The following is a 24,046-nucleotide window of genomic DNA, read 5'->3' on the forward strand; positions in this document are numbered from 1 at the left end:
ACGTCCACCCCTATTTCTGACAAGCACCAAGACTCATCAACTCTACTTCCCGACTACCTCTCACCTTGGTCCACCTCTGTTCAGGCCACTGTTATCTTTTGCTTACATCACTGCAATCGTCTGTGGACTGGTCCTTATCTGTTTTACCCCCTTCTAACTTCTTTCCGCTGGAGTCAGTGATTTTTCTGAAATATAAGTCTGATGACATCATTCTCTGTTCAACTCATTCAGTGGTTCTCCATAGATTATAGAACAAACTTCAAACCTCCTAACTTTTCTTACATGACCCTTCAGGATCTAAACCGTTCTTTTGAAATTTCTCTCCAGTGTCTTCTGTGATCATTTCTCTCTTCCCAAAATGAATCTGCACTGTAGCCGTTCTTGCAGGATCTAAAATAGGCTATGCCCTGTCACCTTGAAACATAATGTGTAGAGCTTTATGTCTTTGAGATTGATGATATTTCTCGAGTTTACATATCTTAACTCCCAAAGAGTGGAATGATGGAAAAAAAGATTATACACATGTGCTCATACATACACACACATATATTTATACAAATACATATATGCATATATGTATTTTTGTATACACACATATTTACATACTTACATATATGTATGTATAATAAGTGTTTGTGATAAATACATGGAAAAAAGCATGCAAATGTGTGTATATATATATGATGGAAAGTATAACAATCAATGAATGCTTTTAAAAATTATACATGGATGTCTAATTATAGATGGTAGATTAACCAACACATTAACTTCCTCTTCTCCTCGAGACCCCATTAGAATCTTAGTAAAGCCATTAAAAATTATGGATCCATGAGGATAAAAAGAATGGAATTGGAGTCAATGGCAGATAAGACATTTCTACACAATCCTGGAATACAGATTTAGCAAATTTAGCAAAGCAGGGGAGGCTGCCTTTTTGACTACGTGCAGAGGGAGACGGAGATAAAAGAAATCAGATTTTCCCAGGGGAATCCTAGAAGCACCAAGTTTTCTGGACCGCCAGGCAGAGTAGCAGGTGATATTTAGGCCTAGGGCTGACACAGGGAGGTAATCTGAGTCAGTTGACTGCCATCCATTTCTTTGGACATAAGATATCAATAGCCTCATTTCTGTACTGAGCTGAGAAGTCAGCGGTAACCTTCCCAGGAGACCTGAAGAATCTCAGAAAAAAATAATCTCCACATACCTGCTGTCTGAAGAGTTAAAAAGATAAAATCAAGAAAATCTCTCAGAAAACACAACAAAATGATAAAGACAGAAAAATATGTAAAAGAAAATCCTAGCAGTGTAAAGGCTTAAACCAGCAGGATCAACATCTGACCAATGGGGTATCCAAAAAGATGGAAAAGAGAAAATGAAGGTGAAGAAAGTATCAAAGGAAAAGAAAAGGAAATCTCCCAGGGTTAGAATCTGTTCAAATAATCAACTTCTCTGTGAGACAATCCCTGACCCACCTCTTTAAACTGCAGCCCCTCCACTCAGGGCTGTGTTCTCCCTCCCTATTCAATTCTTCTCCGTTGAACTTGTAACCACCTGACCTACTACATACTGTACTTGTTTATCTAAACTCTCTCTTCCCCACTGGAATGTCAGACCCCCAAGGCAAGGAGCTCTCTGTCAGCTTTATTCACGGTGGCATCCTCAGTGCCTGGCTGGTGCTTGGTATGGTAGTTCTGTAATTATTTGAGTGAATACATAAGTCAAAGATGTCTGAGATCTAGAGCCTCATCTGCCATGGAAAGAAGTCAATGGATAATTCCTCAAATTGGTTCATCAATAACAAGATGTAGAGCCTATAATTTAGAAATATGAGGCAACCACCTGCGGGCACCACTAATGGAGTTAAAGGCCCTGAACGGCATCTCAGGGATGGGATGGACGAGCAGGCAGTCACTGTTGGTGTTCATAAAGTTTTTGTGAACTATTTGCTTTTTTCACCATGTGCCTGAACTGTTTCCTTTATTTAGAAAAAAAAAAAAGAGTATAGGTCTTAAAAAGCATTTTTGGTATTTATTTACCATAAATATGTCATATCAATGATAAAAATAGCTAAAATTTATTGAGCACTTATTACATGGCAGGCATTGTGCTAAGCTTTACAATGGATTATTGGAGAATGTATTATATATCTGTTGTCATTTTGTATGAGTTGAAAACATCTGGATTTAACCTAAAAATAGGAAAAAACCTACCCTCAGTCCAAAAATATAAATATTTAGTAACTTAAACTCAGTTGAATAAATTCTGCTTATCAATCCTCATAACAAAGATATAAATTTGATATGCCTCCTCACGTCCTTAAAATGCAAGAAAAAAGCATCGCACAGACATTTTTTTAATAAAGTTTTTATTCTCTAGGAAATCCTTGTAGATCTGCAAACGTGCCTGCCAATGGGATTTGTTGCAACCGGAACCGTAGGAAGTGAAGGGAAAGTTGTGTGGAAGCTCTTCTGGAAACATCTGTTGGTGTCATCTGCTTCCTTTCCTGCCACTCTTCCCTCCACTCCACGTTTCTCTTGCAGTCTGTTCATCTGGGGGGTAAGTGATCCTTGTTTCAGGAAACTTAGGAGATTTCCACAACATGAAATGACTTCTGACAGAGTCAATACTGGGCCTCAGCCGATCTGCTTCCTCCTGGCTGGGCCCGGATTTTCGGCTGCGCCATCACCCACCGGGTGTTGAGGAACACGTGAAGCCAGTCCCCACTGCAAATCATTCTTCAGTCATTCCAGAGGTGAAATTTAACATTGCTAGTTGTTAAAAACTTTTTTAGCATGATTCTTTCTTGTAGATGTTTCTGGGTGTTTAGACTGTGCCATGGATCTCTTGGGAGGGACCTCCCTCTGCTTCCCTTTTCCCTTTTGCTAAACTCCTTCCCACCTTTCAGGCTTCGGTTTAGATGTGTCCTCCCTGCAGGAAACTTTCTCGGCAATGACACAACCTAAATGGGACTCCTGTTCCTCCCGAAGCTTCTGGAGCATCCCTCTGACATTTTGCATCCTATACTGCATTACCACCACCATTTATTTTTTGTCTCTGCTGGATCTGCTGCTCCCTGCGTGCAGAGACTGAACTATTTTGTCTTGCTCATTCTGGGACATGGCGGAGTGCCCTGGTACAAAGGAGGGGTTCAGTAAACATTTGTTGGATGAATGAATGGTAGAGGGAATGAATGAACCGAATGACTGAATGAAAGCAAGTGTCACTGTATACAGTTCCACCGTAGTCTGTGTAGACTGAGTATGTGTCAAAACTCACAATGAAAACAACTGCACAGCTGAGCTTAACAGTTACTAAGTCAAAGGCTAATGAGTTAAAAACATTGGCTTTAATCCCAAAGCTAAAGGAAAAAGAGATAGAAGGCTGTGCATAGTTTCCGTGCTTCGTAGGAAATGAGTATTTCTTAAGCTCTTTTTCTCCAGCACTTTCCTAAGTCAATCGAAAATGCACCACGTAATTTTATAGTCCCGTGAAAGAAGAAAGTAGAATATTTTCAAAATGGTTTGTTCCTCATGCTATCACCTAGCCTCTTCTTTACGGTTGGACAAATAGGTGAGGGAAAGTTGTTAACTTCTTCAGAGCCTCTGAATAATAGTTAACGAAGACCACGTGGAAAACGGAATTCGCCTCATCACTCATGAGATAGGGTTCTGGGTTATGTGAAGCGAAATGTTTTCAGTGCAGCCCCCTCCCCACCCCACCCCCGCTCCCCACCCCTCAAACCAGGGCATGAAGCGTCATGCTTAGTTCATGCTTTTTCTATTGCTCTTCATCAGACCAAAGCTAATACTCACTGAATGCCCTCACAAATGATATGAAAAAGTTGAAAGGGAACTTTAAAGGTGGTTTTAAAATTTGAATCTAAGGCTAGTGGGAAGACAATTGTTTCAGGGGGTGTGGTCATTCTGTGATTCCTGCGAAGCTGGGCAAGATTTCATTTTTTAGTGCAAGTTATGGGACAGGCTGAGGAATAACAAACCAAAGGAAAACATTTTTTGGAACTGCCTTCTGGACATGCAAATGAGCAGTAAGAAGAAAGAGAATTATTCTACTTGGCTTGTGTGATGGCTTATGTGTTTTATGTGGGATGCTGGATTTTCAGTTTATGTAACTCTAAAAGACAATAGATAAATCAGGATGCTATTAACAATACTTGTAAGAAAATTTTTCATTTGATATGTAAGACTAGACTCTGCCTCAATGCCTATTTTTATATGGCAGTTGTTTCTTCTGTAAGAAAAGTACTTCTTCCAAACAGAATGTATCTTTGATTCAAATAGTGTTCCAGAGACGCATATAGTTAAAAGTTGAAACAGTGTTGGTCACCAATCTTTGTTTTTGTTTTTGTTTTTTTTAAGATTTTATTTATTTATTTGTCAGAGAGAGAGAAAAAGAGAGAGCATGATCAGGGGGAGCAGCAGGGAGAGGGAGAAGCAGGCTCCCCACTAAGCAAGGAGCCCTATGTGGGGCTCGATCCCAGGACCCTGGGATCATGACCTGAGCCGAAGGCAGATGCTTAACGACTGAGCCACCCAGGCGCCCCATTGGTCACAAATCTTTATCATGTTATCCATTAGGACCAGAAGAGCAGCCACACTATCTTTCATTTATCCAAGTGTGATGATACGTTATGTTTCATTCATTTTCCTTTTTTTTTTTAAGTTTATTTATTTTTTAGTAATCTCTACACCCAGTGTGGGGCTCAAACCCACAACCCCAAGATCAAGAGTCACATGCTCTTCCAACCCAGCCAGCCAGGCGCCCCTCATTCACTTACTTTACTAACTCTACTTTACATACTAGTCTCTGGCTCGAATTATAATTGTTATTATAATAATGATTATTATTTATGCTTAATTATGACTGATTGTATTTTTATATTATTTTAAATTTAAGAAAAGCCATATCTGCCAGGTATCGTTAACTTCAAGTAATCTATATGCAGGTATACATTATGTCTGGCAGCTGTGAAGTAGAGAGTCTCTCATGAAACTACTGCCAACTCTGAGGTTGCTATTTTGGTGTTTGTTGGCTTCAAACTCCAGTAGGTTCTATTATCTGGCCAGGAAGTGCTTGTTTCTCTAACCTGGAACTATAATAAGAAGTTGTGCCCACATGAGACATGGGAGAGCCAGGAAGCCTTCCCCCCAACTAGTACTAGCTCCTGTATAGGCCCTTCTTCCAGATTCGCTCCACTTAGAACTCATTCCTTTGTGTTAGGCTTCGTGGACATCTTAATATCACAGAATCCTAGGCTTTTAAACCTGGAAGGAATATTCAAGACGGATTGAACCACTATCCTCGGTCTGTAGGTAAGGAAACGGAAACTCAGAGCTTCGTCCAAGGTCTCACTCTGAGAGCTGTCGAACCCAGACTAGAAGGAAAGTCTTCTGAAGGGCAGTTCCTACTTTCCCTATGTTCATTCATCTACTCGTTCTCTAACTTATGGCATAGTCAGCATTCTTCTGGGTGCAAGTGAGAAAAACCCAAGTCCAACACACTTCAATAAAAGAAGAAACTCTGTGAGGCTTTAAGCACAGTAGAATCCAGTGGGTCAAGTAATGTCTTCAACACTTGGTCTGTCTCCCGATCTTGTGTCCACTTTCGTCCGTGCTGGCTTCATGGATGGATGGCAACATGCCTCCCCCCTTACCATTCTTCCCTCAGAAGTTAGAGGCGTGCATCCTGCTAGCTTTAGTTCTACCAGAGTGAGAAAGGCTCACTTTCTTAGTTGGCCCCAGAAAAGTGCTGACATTAAGTCTCATGGGTTTACAACGGGTTATGCTCCTGTCTCTGAACCAAACAGAAGGGCGGGTGCGCTGTGAGCAAAGGAAAATAAAACTGGTGCTAAGTACTTTGACACAATCACGGCTTGCTTCAGGTACCCGCTATATCTGAGACCCTGTGCTGGGTATCTGTGTAGCATCTGTTGTTAATCCATTCTTAAAAAAAATCAGTTGGCTTTTCAAAATGAGCATGTGGGCAGAAAGTTGGACCAACAGAAATGCAACAGAGGAAAGATTATGTTGGATGTGTTGAGGGAGTGATAGGGAGGCAACAGGGAGAGGCTTGCGGTGCAGAGCCCTGTGTAGGGGAGGAAAAGTGAGGCTTGAATGAAGGTCAGTGGATTGTCAGAGGACTGGAGAGATCTGGAAAAAGGCCATGTGATGAACCGCCAGGGAGAATCTATCTGGTCAGCCCTGGAGGTGATCGAGCATGGTTCATTCATTCAAGTATTTTCAGAGGGGCGACTGTGGCCAGCCACTGTGCTAGGTGGTAGGGACACAGAGGGGGCAAGGCAAGCCTCATGTTGTACTGGCAGCGCATTACACAAAGATCAATGCAGTACTTGCCAGAAGGGAGAAGTCTAGAATGTTCCAAGAGAATACACACTGGAGGAGGTGGCTGCGTGGAAGTGAGCGTCCAGGCAGTGAGGCGGGCAGAGAAGGTACCCTGGAGAAACATTTAAACTGAGACTGGAAGGATGAGGCGGAGGTTTGCTAGGGTGTGCGAGGGGCCAGGACAAGGGAAATTGCTCCAGGCAGAGGGTACCCAGAGCCCCTGAGAAAGTGTTCAAGGTTACAGAGAAGAGACGGGTGCATTCCAAGCTCTCCTAGGAAGGTCAGCCAGTGAGGGAGGTTGCTAAGAGCTCAGGCTGGAGGAGAATGCAGGAGCCAGAGCAGGCTGCACGCTTCAGGGCTGTAGGAGAGATTTTGAATTTTACCTGACGGCCTTAGATTTGTGTTCTCAAGAAAGCCCTCACTTGCTGTGGGTAGAGAAAGAAATAAATGGGCCGCGACTACACAGAGCGCCCAAGATTGGTGGTGGCATGGCTTACAATAGTGACAGTGGAAATAAAGAGAGAACAGCCACATTCGAGAGGTATTTGGAAATCTTGGCTTTGCAAAGATGACGTCTGCAATCATTGGACAGGCAGTACAATATAACTGCAGATTTGTGAAAGTTTCACATTTTCATTAGCTGGTTGAATTGTGGCTTTTATTTTCCATGACAGTATTAAATCAGCGGGGGATTAGGCTGAACATAATTGTTTTACGGCTAAATGTATCCCATTGTAATAAATAATGGCCATATATCAGCCTGCCGCGTGCCTGATTTAAGAGTACAAGACCACAGGGAACTTGGTTGAGCCTACAGATTGGGTGACTAAACTAAAGATAAAGGAATGGGACTTTAAACTCTGGTGGCCCCAAAGAATGTTCTGGGTTCTACAGCCAGCTTGCTTGCCGCAGTTTAGATAATCCCTTAAGTCTGTTGGAGCTCTCATTCTCCTGAAGCATATTCTTGGATTGATAAATGGGACAAGTAGTTGGGTCCAGATAGATGCTCTGCGGTGGGACGAAAGAACTCTGGTGGATGGGGGTGAAGACTCGGAGACCGAGTGTGCTGTAATTACGGTGATCCCCTGGAAAGCCGACTTTGCTAAATCACACTGGAGTCTGGGGAGCTAGAATTTGTATGTTCGGGATGCGCACCCAAGAGAAGGTTTATACCGAGCGGCGGTTGCAAAGGTTATTCTAGGGATATGCATTAGTCCAGAGGAGGAGAGAGCGTGGGACTAGCCAGGGGGCCTCAGGTTACATAATGGCTCGGCCATTTGCTAGGTCTGTCTTCCTAGGCTGGTCATTTATGTTCTCTGAGCCTCAGTTAGCCGCCCCTGTCAGGGAAATCTACTACTACTACTACTACTACTACTACTACTACTACTACTACTACCTGCTATGTCATTCATGGTGATGAAGATGAAAAGAAACGGAATTTGTAGAAGTGCTTTGTTAAGTGAAAAACGAGGGTGCAAAAAGCTTGTCATTCTTTGTTTCCATCAAGATGGGCTTTGTTGTGCCCTGGTAAAAAGCAGCAACATCTTGGCTCCTTAAAACAGGTTTGCTTTTTTGCCTCTGTGACGTCCACTGCCGGGTGGGCGACTGCGGGGGTCCCAGGCTTCTCTTCACGTTGATGCTAAGGCCTGAAACCCCGTGCGGCCGTGTCCACGCTGATCTCACCTCCGTCTCTGCGCCTTCAGGGAGCCTTGCTGCGGGCATCACCGGAGCAGAGAACTGCTCTTTTCTTCCTTCGCCTTTACCCTTTTGGAAGTGCACGTGGATTTTCCTTTTGGGGCATCGCCCATTTCATGTTTTGCACAGGCTGGGCCCACCTCTCCCTGCCAACCCCTCCTGGACTGGCTCGGGGGGCAGAGATGTGACCCACATCTGCCCAATATGTGTTTTCCCTCCCCTGGCCAGAACGATGGGTACAATGAGCCTATGATCCAGGTCACCCCCAAAATATTCAACCCCAAGATCTTGCTGGAAATCCTGGAAAACAAAACACGACCGTCCTTCTGTAGAGGTTGCTAGGCCAACAGGATATGGACCTGCGACTCCCAGCAGCTACCCTGACAGGCCTAGACGAGAGCCTGGCTGACAAGGCACCAGAGAAAGAGAAAAGCCCAACCGAGGCCTCTTCAAAATCGGCCTCCTGGCCAAATCCTTTGGGTCCCTGGATCAAATCATGCTAATGATCCGGTAGCCCAGACTTCTCGGCTATGTCAACTAATATTTTCTTTTTGGCTTAAGCCATCTTGAACTGGGTTCATATTCCTTGCAGTTGAAGGAGCCTTGGCTAATCCAGCCACTCATCTCTGATGCAGGAACCACCAGGCTATGGCAGTGCAGGCGGACATGGGCCTGAGCCCCCTCAACCCACCCCGGTTCTGATTAGTCATCAGAAAAAATAAAAAACAGGAGCAATCTGTCTCCTTGTTCACTCTCCTTTTCTCTTCCCGTATTCCAGGAAGTAGGCAGTTATTCCTGGTCCAAGGAGGCCAGTACCTTTAGATTTAGCTGAGAGAAATCTAAGGGTCTGCAGAATCCGGGGGAAGAGAACAGGGCAGAAGACAATGAGGCAGCCTAAAGAATCCTGGCCGGAAGAACATGCAAAGCCTGGCTGCCCAAGTGCATTGACTTTAGGTCTTTTAGGTGGGCGGTTACGGCTCGTGGCTCGAATCCGAAGGAATTAATAGGAGCTGGGTGCTATGCACCCCGAAGAGGGGGACCACCAAGATCAGTAGCCCGACACCGTGATATTTTCAACCAAGGCCAAAGACAAGAGCCTGGAGTGACCAGGGCTGATGGCTGGACTGAAATGACAGAAAGTGAACATCCCCTTAAGTGAACGAAGCTGTGGGGCATCAGGGATCCCTAAGACTCACGCTGTAATGGAGGCAATTTGCATTTTGCTGATTTTTCAGGGGTGATTCTTTAGTGAGCAAATCCACTGAGATCAAATACAGTGCAAACCACAGTGGGGAGAAAGGAGTCTGTATGTGTATTAATGATTTCCGTGCATGGAATGTACAGCCAAAATGGGGTTTGAAAACCCCAATATCCTTTTGCCCACGATGTCTAGATATCCCTTGTGTGCCAAAGATCAAATAATGATAGAAACCAGAGGAAAAACACGTTAGCCTCAAGCCCACGCTGCAGCCAGAAGCAGGACAAAAGAAATAATTGTATTCCGGGGAAAGTTGTGGCCGAGCTTTTATAGGGTTCCTCTTTCCCCCCGTCTCTCTAGGGCAGCAGAGGACAGGGCTCGATCTGCGGCTACCATTCCTCTGCCCCTGCGCCCCACCCCAGCGAGTTTCTTCCAAAGCCAGCACCCCACCATCTAGGTTCTGGCAAAGAAGCATACTCAGATGTCATTATCCCACATTTCCGAGAATGTATGCTTCAATTAGGATTAGGGCAGCCACAAAACAGGTGAAATCCAAAAGTGAGAAAATAGGGGATCAGATGAGAGGAGAAGGGGACGTGGGACTAGCTGGTCACAGGGGGTCAGCCCCGGTGTTGACAGAAGTACAGGGAAGGGATTAGGGCCCCGGGAAGGCTAGGTGGGAACACCGGACCAATGGGGTGGCAGCGAGTTATCAGGGTTGTGAATCCGGCTCGGGGCAGAAGGTGAGAACCCAGTTATTGTGAACTGGATACACAGTGGGGCATTGCTCACTGACCTGTCCCTGGGCCTTGGTCTGAGAGTAGGGCAGAGGTGTGGCTGGCTGAGCATGAGTGGAGTCCTGACTGAGGAGGATGAGGCTAGAGGAGCAGCGAGCCAGGCAGAGGGCCCTATCCACAGCCATTTCCCATACTTCAGGCAGAGCGCAGACCGCCCAGTTTCACAGATGGCTAACTCAGACTGCGGGTGTAGACCTCTGTTGTTGCCTTTTGACGGTCTGGACACTACCCGTCTGCATTCCACATTTGACAAGTGATTTTGATTCTTTTCAACTTCTCTTCCCTCGTTAGGCCACATTTCCTAGATCTGAAGAGTGATGGCTCAAGGGTGATCCTATCCAACTCTGAGAATTCACCAGAGTCGAGGACTCCTGGCCCTGTGAAAAAGCACCCCCTCTCCCCACCCCCCACATATGAAAGGCTACACTGGCTGAGACTCACTGTTCCTACAGCGCAGGATCCCTCTCTGTTGGTAAGGCAAAACCCCTTTTTTGAGAGGGCCTGCAATTTGTCTCTGGTATTGGCGGAGAGTTCAGGATGACTCAAACCACCTTCAGGATAACTCAGTAAGGTTCTATTCACATAGCTCCCCTCCCCCTTGGGTCCAGCTCCCTGGTGAGGAGTTCTGGCTCTTGATGGGCAGAGATGAAATTTCGTTTACCTTTATTACCCCAAACAATATCTGGCACATACTAGGGGCTCCACTGTGATTTGAATGCATTGGCTGATTTTTTGGGACACCCTCCTTAAACTTGGGTTTGAGCTTAAAATGCTTCTTCACATAAATAACTTTCATCAGTGTACTACTTTTTGCGCGGAAGAAACAGTTTAATTTTTCTCAAATGAAAAAGAAAACCCAATTCAGAGATCATTTAGTGAGTCTCAACTCTACACTATGGTAAAAATTTTACCCTCTTCATCTACTTATTCTATTCTGGGCGTGGCACGTGCTTTCTTATTCTTTCTTTTTTCAAGGCAATGATTCTCTGTTGGTGTATTTTCATTTTCCAGAAGTAATTTCTTCTTATGTGCTTTTCTGTATTAATAAAAATGAAGAGACTAAATATGGTTTCTATTAACTACATTTGGTCTGTCTATTAATAGGCTGAATTAATGATCCACTCCAGCAGGAGATGGCTTTCTCTCCCCTGAATTCTTGCAATTTGTTGCCTAAGCAATATGTTTGGTTCTTTGTGCATGCTGCCTGGATTTCTGCACCTGAGTGATTTTCTCCACGGAGATGATCTTTTGAAGGGCCTCTTGGTGTGGGGCTTAGCACAAAGTAGGAACTCACAGAATATTGGCTGCGAAAATAAATGAATGAAGGAGTGAAGTAATAAATTCGACAATAAATTCCCCGACAGGAGACGTTTTCATATAGGGAAGTCCTACTGAAGAAACTAAATGAAGAGTTTTAGTGACAGTGGTGGTGGCAGCCCAAAACAGAAGATTTTCGCCTGGGAAGAGTCCTGGATTTATTCACTGTCAGCAGTTGAGATGTAAAGGTGATCTGGAGCTTGGTGGAATCGTTCTGACCCTGCTTATGGTTCTTATAAAATAAGAGAGACTCCTATCCCGAGAAACTCTGTGTCTTTCATTTCTTATACTCCTCACCAAACTTTCGGCTCTCCGGCAAATGTTACTTGAAAGATAACTAGTATATCCTCAGCTACTTCCCCTTACCAACATTGTAGATGTCAGCCTTCAGCAGAAATTCTCTAGTTTTGAGCCACAAGCATATTCTTCCTTTACATTTATTCTAAGGTCATTTGTAGGATTAAATGCCAGACCGTGAAAGGTGAATCTAGGGCAGTTGATTTAAGAAGTATGATACTTGAAAACCTTACATCAGTGTATGTAGAGGTGTGGGTGCACAATATGCGGGGGTGGGGGGGTGGTGGCGACAAAATGACTTGTGAATGTCTCTCTCCATGACCTGTTTTGACCAAACTTTATTACGCATTTAATGGAGTTATGACAAAGAGTAGGAATCAAAACACATGGGGATCACAGAGGCTGTTATGTTTATTGTGTAGAACAGACAGTGATAATCCACTAAAGAAGTATTTTCAACAAGCAAGCGATTCAAAGTACAATCATAAACAGCAACTCTACAGGAAGAACAAAGAATAAAGTTAGAAGACACTCAGAGGAACAGGGAGAAAGTCAACTGCAGTTAAACGTCTTGATACTTTTCTCCTGCAAACATACCTAAACTTGCAGAAATGGTAGAAAAGTTAAATGTCCAGTCTTACTTAGCTGAGACCAACAACAGCAAAGAACAGTCCTATAAAATTTATCTCCCACAAAAATAAACTATATATATAAAATTTTATGATGTTCTTACTGTTCCATTGGCCACAAGCTTTTTTTTTTCAGTATGAAAAATGAGGTATACTGGGGCTTAAGAGGTAGTAGTGTGTTTTGATTGTACAACGTATAGGAAATAAAAGAGTAACTTCATCGGAGATGGAAATCGCTCAGTGCTCCGAGTTTGGCCAACATGAGCAACTTGCTTCAGTTTTATGAGCTGGCCAATGAGGTTTTGAAAAGGCCCAACCCAGGATACGGAATGGGACTTTTATTTTTATGAGCCACTGTTTATTTGCTTATTTAATGCACAGTTAACAGTAAGGTTGAGTTTTAATTCTCTCCGTAGCTCCTTTGGTGATTCACAACAGTGAGCCATCTGCCAGTCTCAGAGAGGTATGTGGCCTCTGAAATGACCTCCCTGAAGCGGCTGGAAGAGAGATGGTTTTGAGTTTCATTTGGCTTCAGTACTGGAAGCCATACCGACACAAGCCGTCATGAGAAGCTACCTCCTGGCCCAGTTGATAATACCATGTTAAAAAGTCAGCACACTCACGAGGAGAGAAAGCAATAAAAACTCTACATAAGAAGCGTTTAAAATAAATCTGGTTGAGACATATTACAAAAATCACATTTGTGTAAAATACATGAAAATATCTGTCAAGCATTTTCTCATATTCGACGAATCTTAAAAACACATATTTTTTGATTGCATCATGCAAAAGCTGAGCTGGTTGCATCACACCTACAAAGCTTCAAGTTTCTTTGAAGGTTGGCTTTTATTTTATCTAGTTCTTTGCAGGAAGTATGTAAAAATGCGTTCCTTTCTATCAAACGTCTCTTACAAAAATAGTCTGGACTAGGGATAGCGGCAGTCTGAACACTTTCAGACACTGACAAAAATGAATGCTGCAAGTCACGAGTTCATTCCTTTTGAAGTCTGGAGGTAGGTCTTTGCAAGTCAATTAGTCCATTTCCTTAAACAACTCATTTTGAGGTACAAACTTGGAGGGTAAGATTTAAACATTACAGTCAAATTTTGTGTGCTGTGTAGTGTGACTGAGGAAAATTATCCTTAAGAACCTAGGAGCGACTTGGTTAAAAACCACCACCAACAACAATATTCAAGTTAATGTAGAAATCTAGCAGAGAAGCTGAAACAAGTATTTGTAAAATTTTAATTAAAAAAAATAGAAAAATACATAGCCATGCTGAAACACAGTAAGGAGACTGCTTCTTTAACTGTAATGAAGTGTACAAAAAGAACTGTAGATGATTAGCATCACCTACCCATTACGTTTTTTTCTTGCATTGCTTGTGTATAGCAGCATGTAATAAGTACTAGACTGTAAATTAATTGTAACATTCAGAGGTAGTATTGAGTAGTGGGGATATATTATTGCATCTCTGGCTAAAAGTGCAGTTTGAATGAAGAGACGGTGAACTGAAGCCAAAGTCAAGCACCTCAGGTCCACCATCCTATGTCAAAACGTATTACTTGAAGTAATACATACGCTTGATTTGAGGTAAGTGGTATTTAGGTCTTTCACGGAAACTGATACATAGTGAGGGGGGGGAGGGGGGGAGGGAGAGAGAGAGAGAGAGAGAGAGAGAGAGAGAGAGAGAGAGAGACTGCTTTTTTTGTTTTTTAAATTGTAGTATCACCATAGCAAAAGAAATTTAGATTGCGCTCCTCCCACCTCATCATTCAGGTGAGTTCATCATGCATTATTCTGTTGCACCTTCTTGTTAAATTACCAAGAGGATAATTTTGCTTGTTTAGGTTCCTTAAAGGCTTTGAAGGTAACAAGTGTGATTTATTGCTAAATGGCATTTGGCTCTGTAGGAAGTAGGTTCTACCCGGATGAGTGTTTTCCTGAAAACGAGTGCCACGGGTAAATTTATTACTCCTGCTGATATGTGTGATATCCATAAATATAGGAGTTGGCAACATTTGCTTGCTTACTTCCCTTTTTGAAAAATGAACGTAACCTTTTCTGGTTTGTTAGCTGAATGAAAGGATACATCAGCATTTCGTCTTATTTAGAAATAAAAGTTAAAAAATCATCAAGTAAGTGTCTACAAGATTATACGAAAAAGAGAGAAGTAGTATCTAGTCCTATCTTTGGTGTTCTAAACAGAAGCTTCACTAGGGCGAGCGGGTTGGGTGGTGGCTGAGGTGCACACAGGGTTGAACACCGCGCCTTTCCTATGGGAATGCCCGATGTCACGAGCGTGACACTTTTCTCGTCTGTGTGCAGTGCAGTGATTGACTAAACCCGATTCAGAGTTTTTTCCTCACCCACCCGCTCTTGCTTATCAGTTCAACAAACTATTAGTAGGTTAAGAAAAAGGAAAACAGTAATTAAAAGTTGCATTGTTAAACTGTGTCCCCTGTGTTTACAGCAGTTTTTCACTAAACCTGGGACTGTGAAGGGATTACAAAGAAGGTGATTAATATAGTCCTTTTTAAGGTTATGTGATTTCTCCCCCCCCACCCAGCCCCCGCCCCACCCCCTCCCCCCCTTCCCCACCCCAGATGAAAGTAGAAAGACCATGGCAATAAAGAGTAAGTGGTCACTGCAGTGTCTTCTCCCTTCAAAAGATCCAACTGCTGCTGAGGTAGAAATCGAATGTCGGCGCCCCCTAATCCTCTTCTGCAGACTCTTGTGAGGATGTCTCTTCAGTCTCCTCCTGGAACACACAGAGGGCACAACCATTACACCGTGTGGGCCGTTCTTACCGACAGTTCAGAGGTGACCTGTTCCCACAGCCCATTATGCTGGCTTCAAAAAAAGGATGCGGATGATTGGCAAGCCCTCATTCCCAGGGCTTCTTAAACTGTAATTGAGGAATCAAGGTGTTTTTTTTTCCCAGAGCAGTCATTAGCCGCTGTTGACTTAAGGCTTGACATCATGGCGGCTGGTCAGCAAATTCAATTGTTTGCAGTTCAGAGAATGTCAGGCTAATGTAAGCTTACTCGCCAATTAGAGTAAAAAAGAAATGGATAGATTTTTCCCGACAGCATGCCGGCCATCAGTTTTAAAAACCAGTGCACAAGTAAGCAAAAAATAAAGGGAAATCCTTTCTTTGAGACACAAAGGAACCTGTCCAGCAGATACTGGTAGAGTCATGGCGGATAGTTTTATGACGCTTGCTAGATGCTTTTAGGCATGGTTTGTTATTGTTCCCATTTGATAGACAAGAAAGTCAAGGCACGGCAGGGAATGCACCCAAAGTTACAGAGGAAGTAGGGCCAGGAATTGGGCCGAGCCAGACGGGCGTCAGAACCCATGTGAGACCAAGATGCCAGCACTTCCATGTGAGCTGACTACTAGCTTCCTTTCCAAATCGAGTTCCTCGTTCTTGTATTTATTAAAGCACATTTTAAGACAATGAGCAAAGTTTGGCCTACCGGCTGGATGTCAATGCTAAATCCACATCTACCAAACATTTAATGGTGGGCTGGCCAAGCAGAGAAAATCTAATATATATGTTTTTGCAGGGCCTCCTCTTCAAATAAATCTAATTCTTCCTTCTCTTTTTCTTTCTTTCTTTCTTTTTTTTTTTTCCTGATTCCTTATGGCTCTGGAATTTGTTGGAGTTTCTGCAAGCTGGCTTGAGCTGCACGGTTCTCTTTCCCTTTGCTTATTTAACAAATGTGCAGTACCTTTCAGGACATGGGTGGTAAAGCGGAGACAATAAACATTTCTGATAAAAGTGTCGTTAGTGAGAGGATGATTTTTATCAAATGCTGCACATTGTCTCATAAGACGGCATGTGAAAAAGATCTGGGAGAAGAGGTAAACATTTACTCCTGCCGCAAACTGAGCCTCTTTAAGAATGGCCAGCTTAAAACAGCTTATAACAGTCTTCATACTTTAATAGATTTGATTTTCCACATGGCTTCATTTTGTCTGGGTGGCTAACTGACACAATTTATACCTCTCTTCCTTTCCCAGGTCACTACAGTACACCATTCAGTAAAGCATGCCTTAAAGCTTGTCTGCATTATATGACCAAACTTCCATTCATTAGTGTTTGAAACACTTCAGCTGTGAAGGAGTTCCTAAATGCTACCATGTGTGACGCTTTTGCGTAAGAGCAGCAAACGGGAGGAAAAAACCCCACAGAAATGGGCACTCACACACTCACAAGAATGCATGCGCATGCACACACAACACTCACTCTCCCTTACACACTCTACTCCAGGCTTTAATCACAGACCACTGCTTACTGCAAACCCCTCGCAAAAGGTTTCAAACTTTCTCTTCCCCCAAAGACTGAGAAAGCTGTAAATCCTGGGAATAAACACACATGCAAATGAATGGATTACAGTTAAAAAACATAACCACAGCAGCATCAAGTCATGAGATTTCACACCAGTTTTGTTTAGTCTGCTTCGGGTTATGTGGGAAATGTGGAACGTATGAAGCTACCTCCCCTCCGCTCCCAACCCCCACACGGAGGGCTCCACATATTTAAGCAGCAGGTTTATACCTCTTGATAGGCAACAGGCCATGACCCTGAGATTCTCTCTGGAGTCCCGGCCACAAAGGAGGATGTAGCATGATCAAAGCCACAGACAGACGAAAGAGAGGCAAGCCAAGGTTCAGCTGCCCTATGACCTTGTCTTTTCACTCAATATTTAAAATCCATAAAGTCACTAAGCCGTTCGGCAGATCCACTCTTCATCCGTCCCCCTAAGACTCACTTCTCATTATGACACAAGGTGTGAACTTAGGGTACTGCTCTGAAACAGTTTACAGCATGAAGGCTGGCAGGTATATTGTATTCCTTCTTATGGTTAACAAATTAATAGAACTCGGTCAAGCTGGAAAACCTTCTGGATTTAGCTGTAATTATTCCCGTTTCTAACTGCCCGATTTTTCTATACTATCTGGAAACCAAATTACTTCCAAATCCGGAAGGAAATAGAATTTTCAGGCCATGAACTTACAAAGACCTTGTAGTAGATGGAATGCGATCAGCTTTTAAAACATTCCCAGAAACTTTGCTTGATTTGAGATCTTGAAGCTCCCGATATGTAAGTGGTTTATTTAAATGCCTTAGACACAACTCAGCTGAAAATGATGGTCCCTCATATTGTTTCCTTTACTTAAAACAGCTCTTAACACAACAGGGATAGTTGTTTGACTAATGTATCTTTCCGCTGACCTTGAAATTCTTCTACTAGTAGCTGTCAGTTAGTAACAGGCATGTAAGTAGGATGTCAGAGGGTGGGAGCCTCACTCTGTTAACTTTGGGAAATAATGTGGGCTCTCACATGCTCCGAATGATGGTTTTCTCAAATGTCTAGTTAGTGGAGTGTTCCTCGTCTTGGCATGGCCCCGACTGGCCACCCTCCAAGGGACAGCATGGCTGCCAAGCGGATGACGATGGGGTGTGTGGCACTTCTCACCTCTGCAAACCTCTGTTCTCACCTTTTCAGTGACTTAACTTTTGCTGTATGTGTGGTTGCTGTGACCAATTATGGGCATAATTAAGAGAAGAAAAATCTTCCCTGTGAGGAAAAAAGATGAACTTGGAAAACCCGCCCTCGGCTACCTTAAGTGTCACAGCTGACCAGACCTCACACGGGGCCCCTTCTATGGTGCAAAGTGTGGACGGAAACCGGTGATGTAAGGGCATCAGCAGCTGGCTCTGGTGTCCCCAAGGAATCTTATTTCCATAGTAGAGTAGGTGGTTGGGACCCCTGAGATTCAATCCTCTTCAGGGACTTAGAAGACACTGCCACTCATTCTAGACAATAGGTTGCGCCTTGAGGTATCTACCTAAATGACTTCACATTTGCAGCATAGGGCCAAAGGACCTTTGAGCTTGTGTAGCCCCCCAAGAGCAGCTCTGAAGCAATAAGGAGATGGAAACTTGATAGCCAAGAGTTACACACATCTCATTAGAAGCTAGTCCGCAAGGTGGGAAGGCAAACAGCAACAGCCTGGTCAAGGAGGCTAACTGTTGGAATGGGGCTTCAGGAACGCAGGATAAAAGGACTTTTCCAAGTGGAAGTGCACAGTGACATTTTTATGAGCACTGGCCACCGAGACCTCTAAACACTGAACAGCTCCCGGCCGTTCACGCGGCTACTTTACAAAGACAACTGAGGCTGCACCACATCGGGGTGAAACATGCAAGTGTTTTGGGCAGAAAACTGAAGAGAAGGAAAGGAAAGTGGGCAGAGCTGGAGAGCTATATTTTTATAACGACTCCTGGAAAATTACACTCATTTTGCCTTGGTTTTTCTTTCGTTCATGAAAAAAAGGAATTTAATAAATGTAACTCTTTCATTGCTTTGGTTAAGCTTGAACAAACACCCCACTAAAACCTAGAAATAGAGTTCGCACTTATCTCCATCCTGCATGTGGCATTTACCTTTGGGTGTACTTCCGCTCATGGACTCAAAAGGAGGAAGAAGACAGCCCGATATCCAACCTTATCCTCTAATGCCTGATGGAATTTTAAAATGTCTTAAGAGTCTAATCATAGATCTTAGCACACAGACACAAGTGAGGGTGTGTGCTGGAGGAAAGTTTAGTACTTAATGTGAGAGCTGAAGCTCTGGGTTTAATTTTCAGATGCAGACTAAACAGCAGGTCTGCAGTGGAAGGGAGGCCAGTGAATTCTAAATGGAACCGGGAAACGGAAATACTCTCCTTGCAAATTTTAGGACTCAGGTCCCCACGATCCCCCTCTTTGTGTGTAGTAAGGAGTGCAAAATCACAGAAGTCCATGTCAGCTTTAATAAATCCCTATTTTTTTCTTCTTGATTGCAAAGAATTCTGCAACTCTTTTATTATGAAATGCTTCAGGCTAAAAATACATTTGTAATTTCAGCTATCTTGCCAATAAACCTACAAATACCTGGTGGTCTAGAAAGAGTCATTATAGTTTCATGACAAATTCTTTTTGTCATCTTAATATGTTCAACTCCTTAAGGACTCGAATGACACATGTAAGAGTTTTTCACGTTCCCGAATATCTCCAGCCAGTCCCATCAGAACAGAAATAATGGACTCTCTGCCTCAGCAGCAGTGACCAGAAACGGATTTTTCAAGTTCCATCTGTAGCTAAGTGACCCACAAGACCACAGAGCTGAGTTTTTCTATTTCTCTGTCAGATATTTTAATTTAAAATGGATTGAGGCTGTTTAACTTAATGGAAAGTGATTATTTCTTCCAACTAGGAAAACTTTACATCAGATTTTTAAAAAAATATGTTAAATGGAACATATATAAACCAGATATTCTGGCAAGTGGAAGGTATGCTGGTGGAAATGCTAGGAGGGAAAAATTTGGTTTTTAACAGGAGACTTAAGAAGTTGGGATATTTAAGGCATTTGTACTCCATACTTTCTTTATTTTAGCTTTATGTGTCTAGAAAACACAAGCGTCAGGACTACCTTGCATGTGTTACCATCAACTTAATAAAGTTAGTGTTAAGGTCTTTACTGAGGGACGTTTAAGGAAAGAAGGTTGATCCTGGAGGTTGCTGACCACCGACATCAACCCTGACATTAATGGCTTGTGTGACTCATGCCATATTCTCACTGTGTCAGGCCAGTAATGACAATACCCATCTACTTGCCCAGCAGGGTGTGAGAAAAAAATGTGACAACTGAACGGGAAAATTTTGAAAAAAACAAAACAGAACAAAACAGTATAAGATCCTGTAAGATATAGTGTAGAAAAATTATTGTTAATTACAGTTACTCTTCCTATCTTTATTTCTTTACCTGTGATTCAATGAGAGACTGCTGAGAAAGAAAATTTTAAATAATGCCCCCAAAAGAAAACAAACGAGATGTCTTTGATTTCTAAAATGCACTCCTGTTTGTCTCATCTGCACCCTCGATCAAGGTTCTGTCACTTGAAAGTATCGTAAACAGAGGTAACATTCAACTATGATACTACGGATTTCTTTCCAGGGGTGAAGGGATATTTATCAATATCTTGAGAAGAGAGTCACACTTCACAGATAGGGAAATCATTTCATGTATAAACTAACTGCAAGTTTCAGGATCCTGTAAGTCACCACTTCTGAGGGCCACGAGCTCTATCGATTTTCCATGCCAGTTCTAATGCTTACTGAAGGAGCCTCATGTTTGAAAAATAGCTAAAGATGTAGCAAAAGGATTTTTGCATGAAGGAAGCATTCAGAAGAAGGACATTTATTTCAACGTCTCTGAAACTGTTGAGGAATGTTCTTGTTTTTACAGTTTTTATTTTTATTTATTTTATTCTTATTCTTATTATTTTTAGTGAGGGAGAGAGAGGGGCAGAAGAAGAGGGAGAGAGAGAATCTTAAGCAGGCTCCATGCTTAGCGTGGAGCCCAACTCGGGGCTTGATCTCATGATCCTGAGATCATGACCTGAGCCAAAATCAAGAGTCGGGTGTTTAACCAACTGCACCACCCAGGCACCCCCGCAAAGCTTTTAAATTGATTACGTCAAAGGGTGTTTAGTGGTTATATTCCAGACGTGTTTATTGGTTGGTGGCAAAGACCAGCCGAAAACTTTTCTCTTGCTTTTCTTTGTGTGTAAAGTTTTGCATATCTGTTGTGTTTGTTGCCAGGGAAGAGAATATTCCTGGATTTTAATCAAACGTTTTTCACTGAACATTTTTTGTTGTCCTGAGCTGGGACTTTTGAATAAAATAGGAAAATATCAGTAATAATAGTAAGTCAACAAACAATTTCTCAATATACACTCGAGTGTTCTGCAAACACTTCCTGAATGTAAAGGAAGTGTCCTGGACCAAGCAAGATATTGCTATTCAAACATTAAAGATTTTTTTTTTTTTTTAAGAAAGATCAGGTTTTAAAACCAGTTACTACTTATTCATATTAATTTGGGTCAGCATGTTTGGATAATGAGAAGAAAGTTTGCATATTGAGTCAACGATTGGTTTTTATTCAACTCACCTCAAAATGCAGAGGAAAACAGGCAGACACTGTCATTTTCCTTTTTAGCCTAATCCATGGACTTTACCACATGGTTAAAAACAATCATACTTAAAAAAACTCCTATAGGAAATCTGGCAAGCCTAGAAACACTAAATTTTGCCCTGTGGAGGTTTATGTATTGCCCCAAATTGAGTGATGTTCTTTCACTCCTTTTAGAAGTTTATGTCATCTCTCTGAGACATTCCCTGACAAGACACAGCTGAGTTCACCTTGCCCATATTTCTTTATGACAAGGGTTAGCCAAACTAGTTACTTTGTGTGCTTATGGTTAGTAATCATTTTGCTATGTTTCCTTGCCCTACCCCTGTGCTGTTACATCCTTGAGCGACTTTACTGTAAGGGTTAAACGTTGGTTTCTCCTGTGCTAGACTCTCCTTTTCCCTTGACCTCTGCAATGTCAGAGGTCAGAGGTTAAATCAAAAAGTATTTCGTATACAACAAAACAGTGCCACTAGGCCGGGCTTTGATAGAATTCTTCATGTTTTGCCAGTTGGTACCAAACATTTACTGGCCCACAAAATGTTTTACCAGCTTGAAAGAGCCTAAGTAGGAAAATAAATAAATCAGTACTCTTTATGACTTAGGCAGCATAAATCACTGTGTTCCCTGAGTGAGTAGAAGAGTGACTATTTGCAAGTCTGATTTATTAGGAACTATTTGCTGCATTGGCCAAGGTACCGTTTAGAAGACGAGTGTTGGATTGAGAATGCTCTCCCCTCTGTCTCCTCTCCCCTTTGTGTGTCTAGACCAAGAGCCCCTAGTAAAATGCCTTCTTTAAGAACAAGACGCTGACTGCCATTCATCAACTTGCTTGTCCCAAAATGAAATCTCTCATTTTGCTCCAAACAATGTTTAGGTTGTTTGAAATATAAACATCCTTAAAACGGCCCTTGAAGTCCCTGTAAAAACATTCAACCTTTTTTTTTTCAAGAGGGGAAAAAAAAATCCCATGATAACCAGGCTTATTGAGAATTCTTCGCCCAGGTACACACCACCCACAGAAGATGTTACTTGCAGGTAAAAATTCTCCTTGGAAACAGAAAGCTTTGTTTCTACTCTTTTAGAAACAGAGCACTTTCCAAGCCTCTCATTGGGAATTGGGACACTGAAAAGGAGCAGGTTTACACTTGTCTTAATTGGTAGAGGTGGAGCTTGCCAGGACAACAACAATGAGGAAATTGGGTTGAAAGTTAAGGAGAACTGTTAGGATTTTTAAAACCTGTGTTCCCTTTGGGTAGGACTCAGGTGAGAAAAAAAAATGTCTGAATTAAAGAGCAGGAGTCCCTTCTGATCTCCGCATAAAGCCTTAAAAGAAGGAAATCAAGAAACAGTAAGATAGCCGACGAACCAGCAAAACCTTTTTAGAAGTTTGCCATGGTATGAGATTTATTCTTATCAAAATAAAAACTCAAGGAACAACGCTCTATCAATAATAATAACCTGACACTCTTACGGTGTTATCTTATAAAAGCAACAATGACAACAAATCCTACCACCATTTCCTACTAAAGTTAAGGACGTGATCCATGTGGTTGAGAAGTCAACTGCTTCAAATTGCTAAAAAATGAACATATTAGCTAATTTCTATTTATTGCTTAATTTGTCATTTTAAATAAAAATTTGGCAGAGTTCCCCAGGAAGCTGTGTTTTCACAGTTTTTGTAATTTAAAAAATTAATGTGACTATTGCAGATTTTTCTCTTTAAGATTGTTAAGAGGCCATTAACTTTCCTGTGAGGATGTGGGACCCACTTGAGGTCTCTCGCTCATGGCGCCTGGTGGGCTTTATAAACACAAACCCCTGCAGTAGGGCTTCCCTTAAATTTTTATTCTTCTCTGGACACATGTATTTATGTACATAACCATATATTGAGATTTTGAAACTTATAATTCTGGACTTGTCTCCTCAGAATGAATTTTGCTGCTTTGTATTCCAGTTTCAAGAAGTGGCATTCTTGAGGCTCTGGGGAACTTGCAGAGTTTGATGGCATTAGGATATTTTACAATAGAGTCTTTGTAATTCCATATAAATGTGACATACATACAAGAAAACTGATTCTGACTGCTTTAGTCTTAATGAGAGGATGTGGCAGTTACTGTAACATTTCCCCCTTAGTTAAAACAATCTTCATTTTTAAAACAGTGCTGTGAAAAAGATAGCAGTTTTGAACTAATGCGAGTTCTAGGATTTTTGAGGGTATAAATCTCTGGAAAGGAAAAACCCAGCAGCCAAAAATAAGTCAGAACATAGCAATACGCTCTGGAATTTATATAATTTCGAATCTCTCCAAATTTTCTTGGGAGCAAGGGGTTATGTTATTCTCCCAGTCCATAGATGGGTAAATAGGGAAGAGAGAGATTAATTCACCCCGTGACGGGGCCAAAAAGCAAAACCTAGGTATTCTTTACACAGCGCTGAGCCCTTTTCTTTAGATGTAAAATATTTAATTGTATTAAAATATTCACCACCTCAAAACAGGATCTGAATGGAGCCCCTCAAAGTACTGTTGATGAAGAGAGGATATGAGCCTGAGTTAATCCAGACTGCCACATGGAAAAGCCATCTGGGAGGGTATTTTGAAATAAACAGATGGAAAAGGAAGAGATCCTTTTGTATGTAGTGTTAAATTTACATTATCCTCCATGAACTTCCACGTAGCCCCCATGTTTATATAATTCATCACTGTATCCTTAGACAATAAAGA

The 24,046-nt window shown here is 42.2% G+C and overlaps 1 protein-coding gene across 1 annotated transcript in view; it reads right to left on the reverse strand.

Annotated features, from left to right (window-relative positions):
• Positions 1-14,917: 14,917 nt before the first annotated feature.
• Positions 14,918-24,046, reverse strand: part of HMGA2 (high mobility group AT-hook 2) — a 136,329-nt gene continuing 127,200 nt past the window's right edge. The window contains exon 6 of the mRNA XM_073900902.1: positions 14,918-15,053. Coding sequence (XP_073757003.1) covers positions 15,006-15,053 — 48 coding nt within the window. The 3' untranslated portion in view covers positions 14,918-15,005. The remainder of the gene's footprint in view (positions 15,054-24,046) is intronic.

This window comes from Callorhinus ursinus, unplaced genomic scaffold (genome assembly GCF_003265705.2).
Source record: "Callorhinus ursinus isolate GAN/ISIS: 27379988/994484 unplaced genomic scaffold, GSC_fseal_2.0 scaffold14, whole genome shotgun sequence".
NCBI lineage: Eukaryota > Metazoa > Chordata > Mammalia > Carnivora > Otariidae > Callorhinus > Callorhinus ursinus.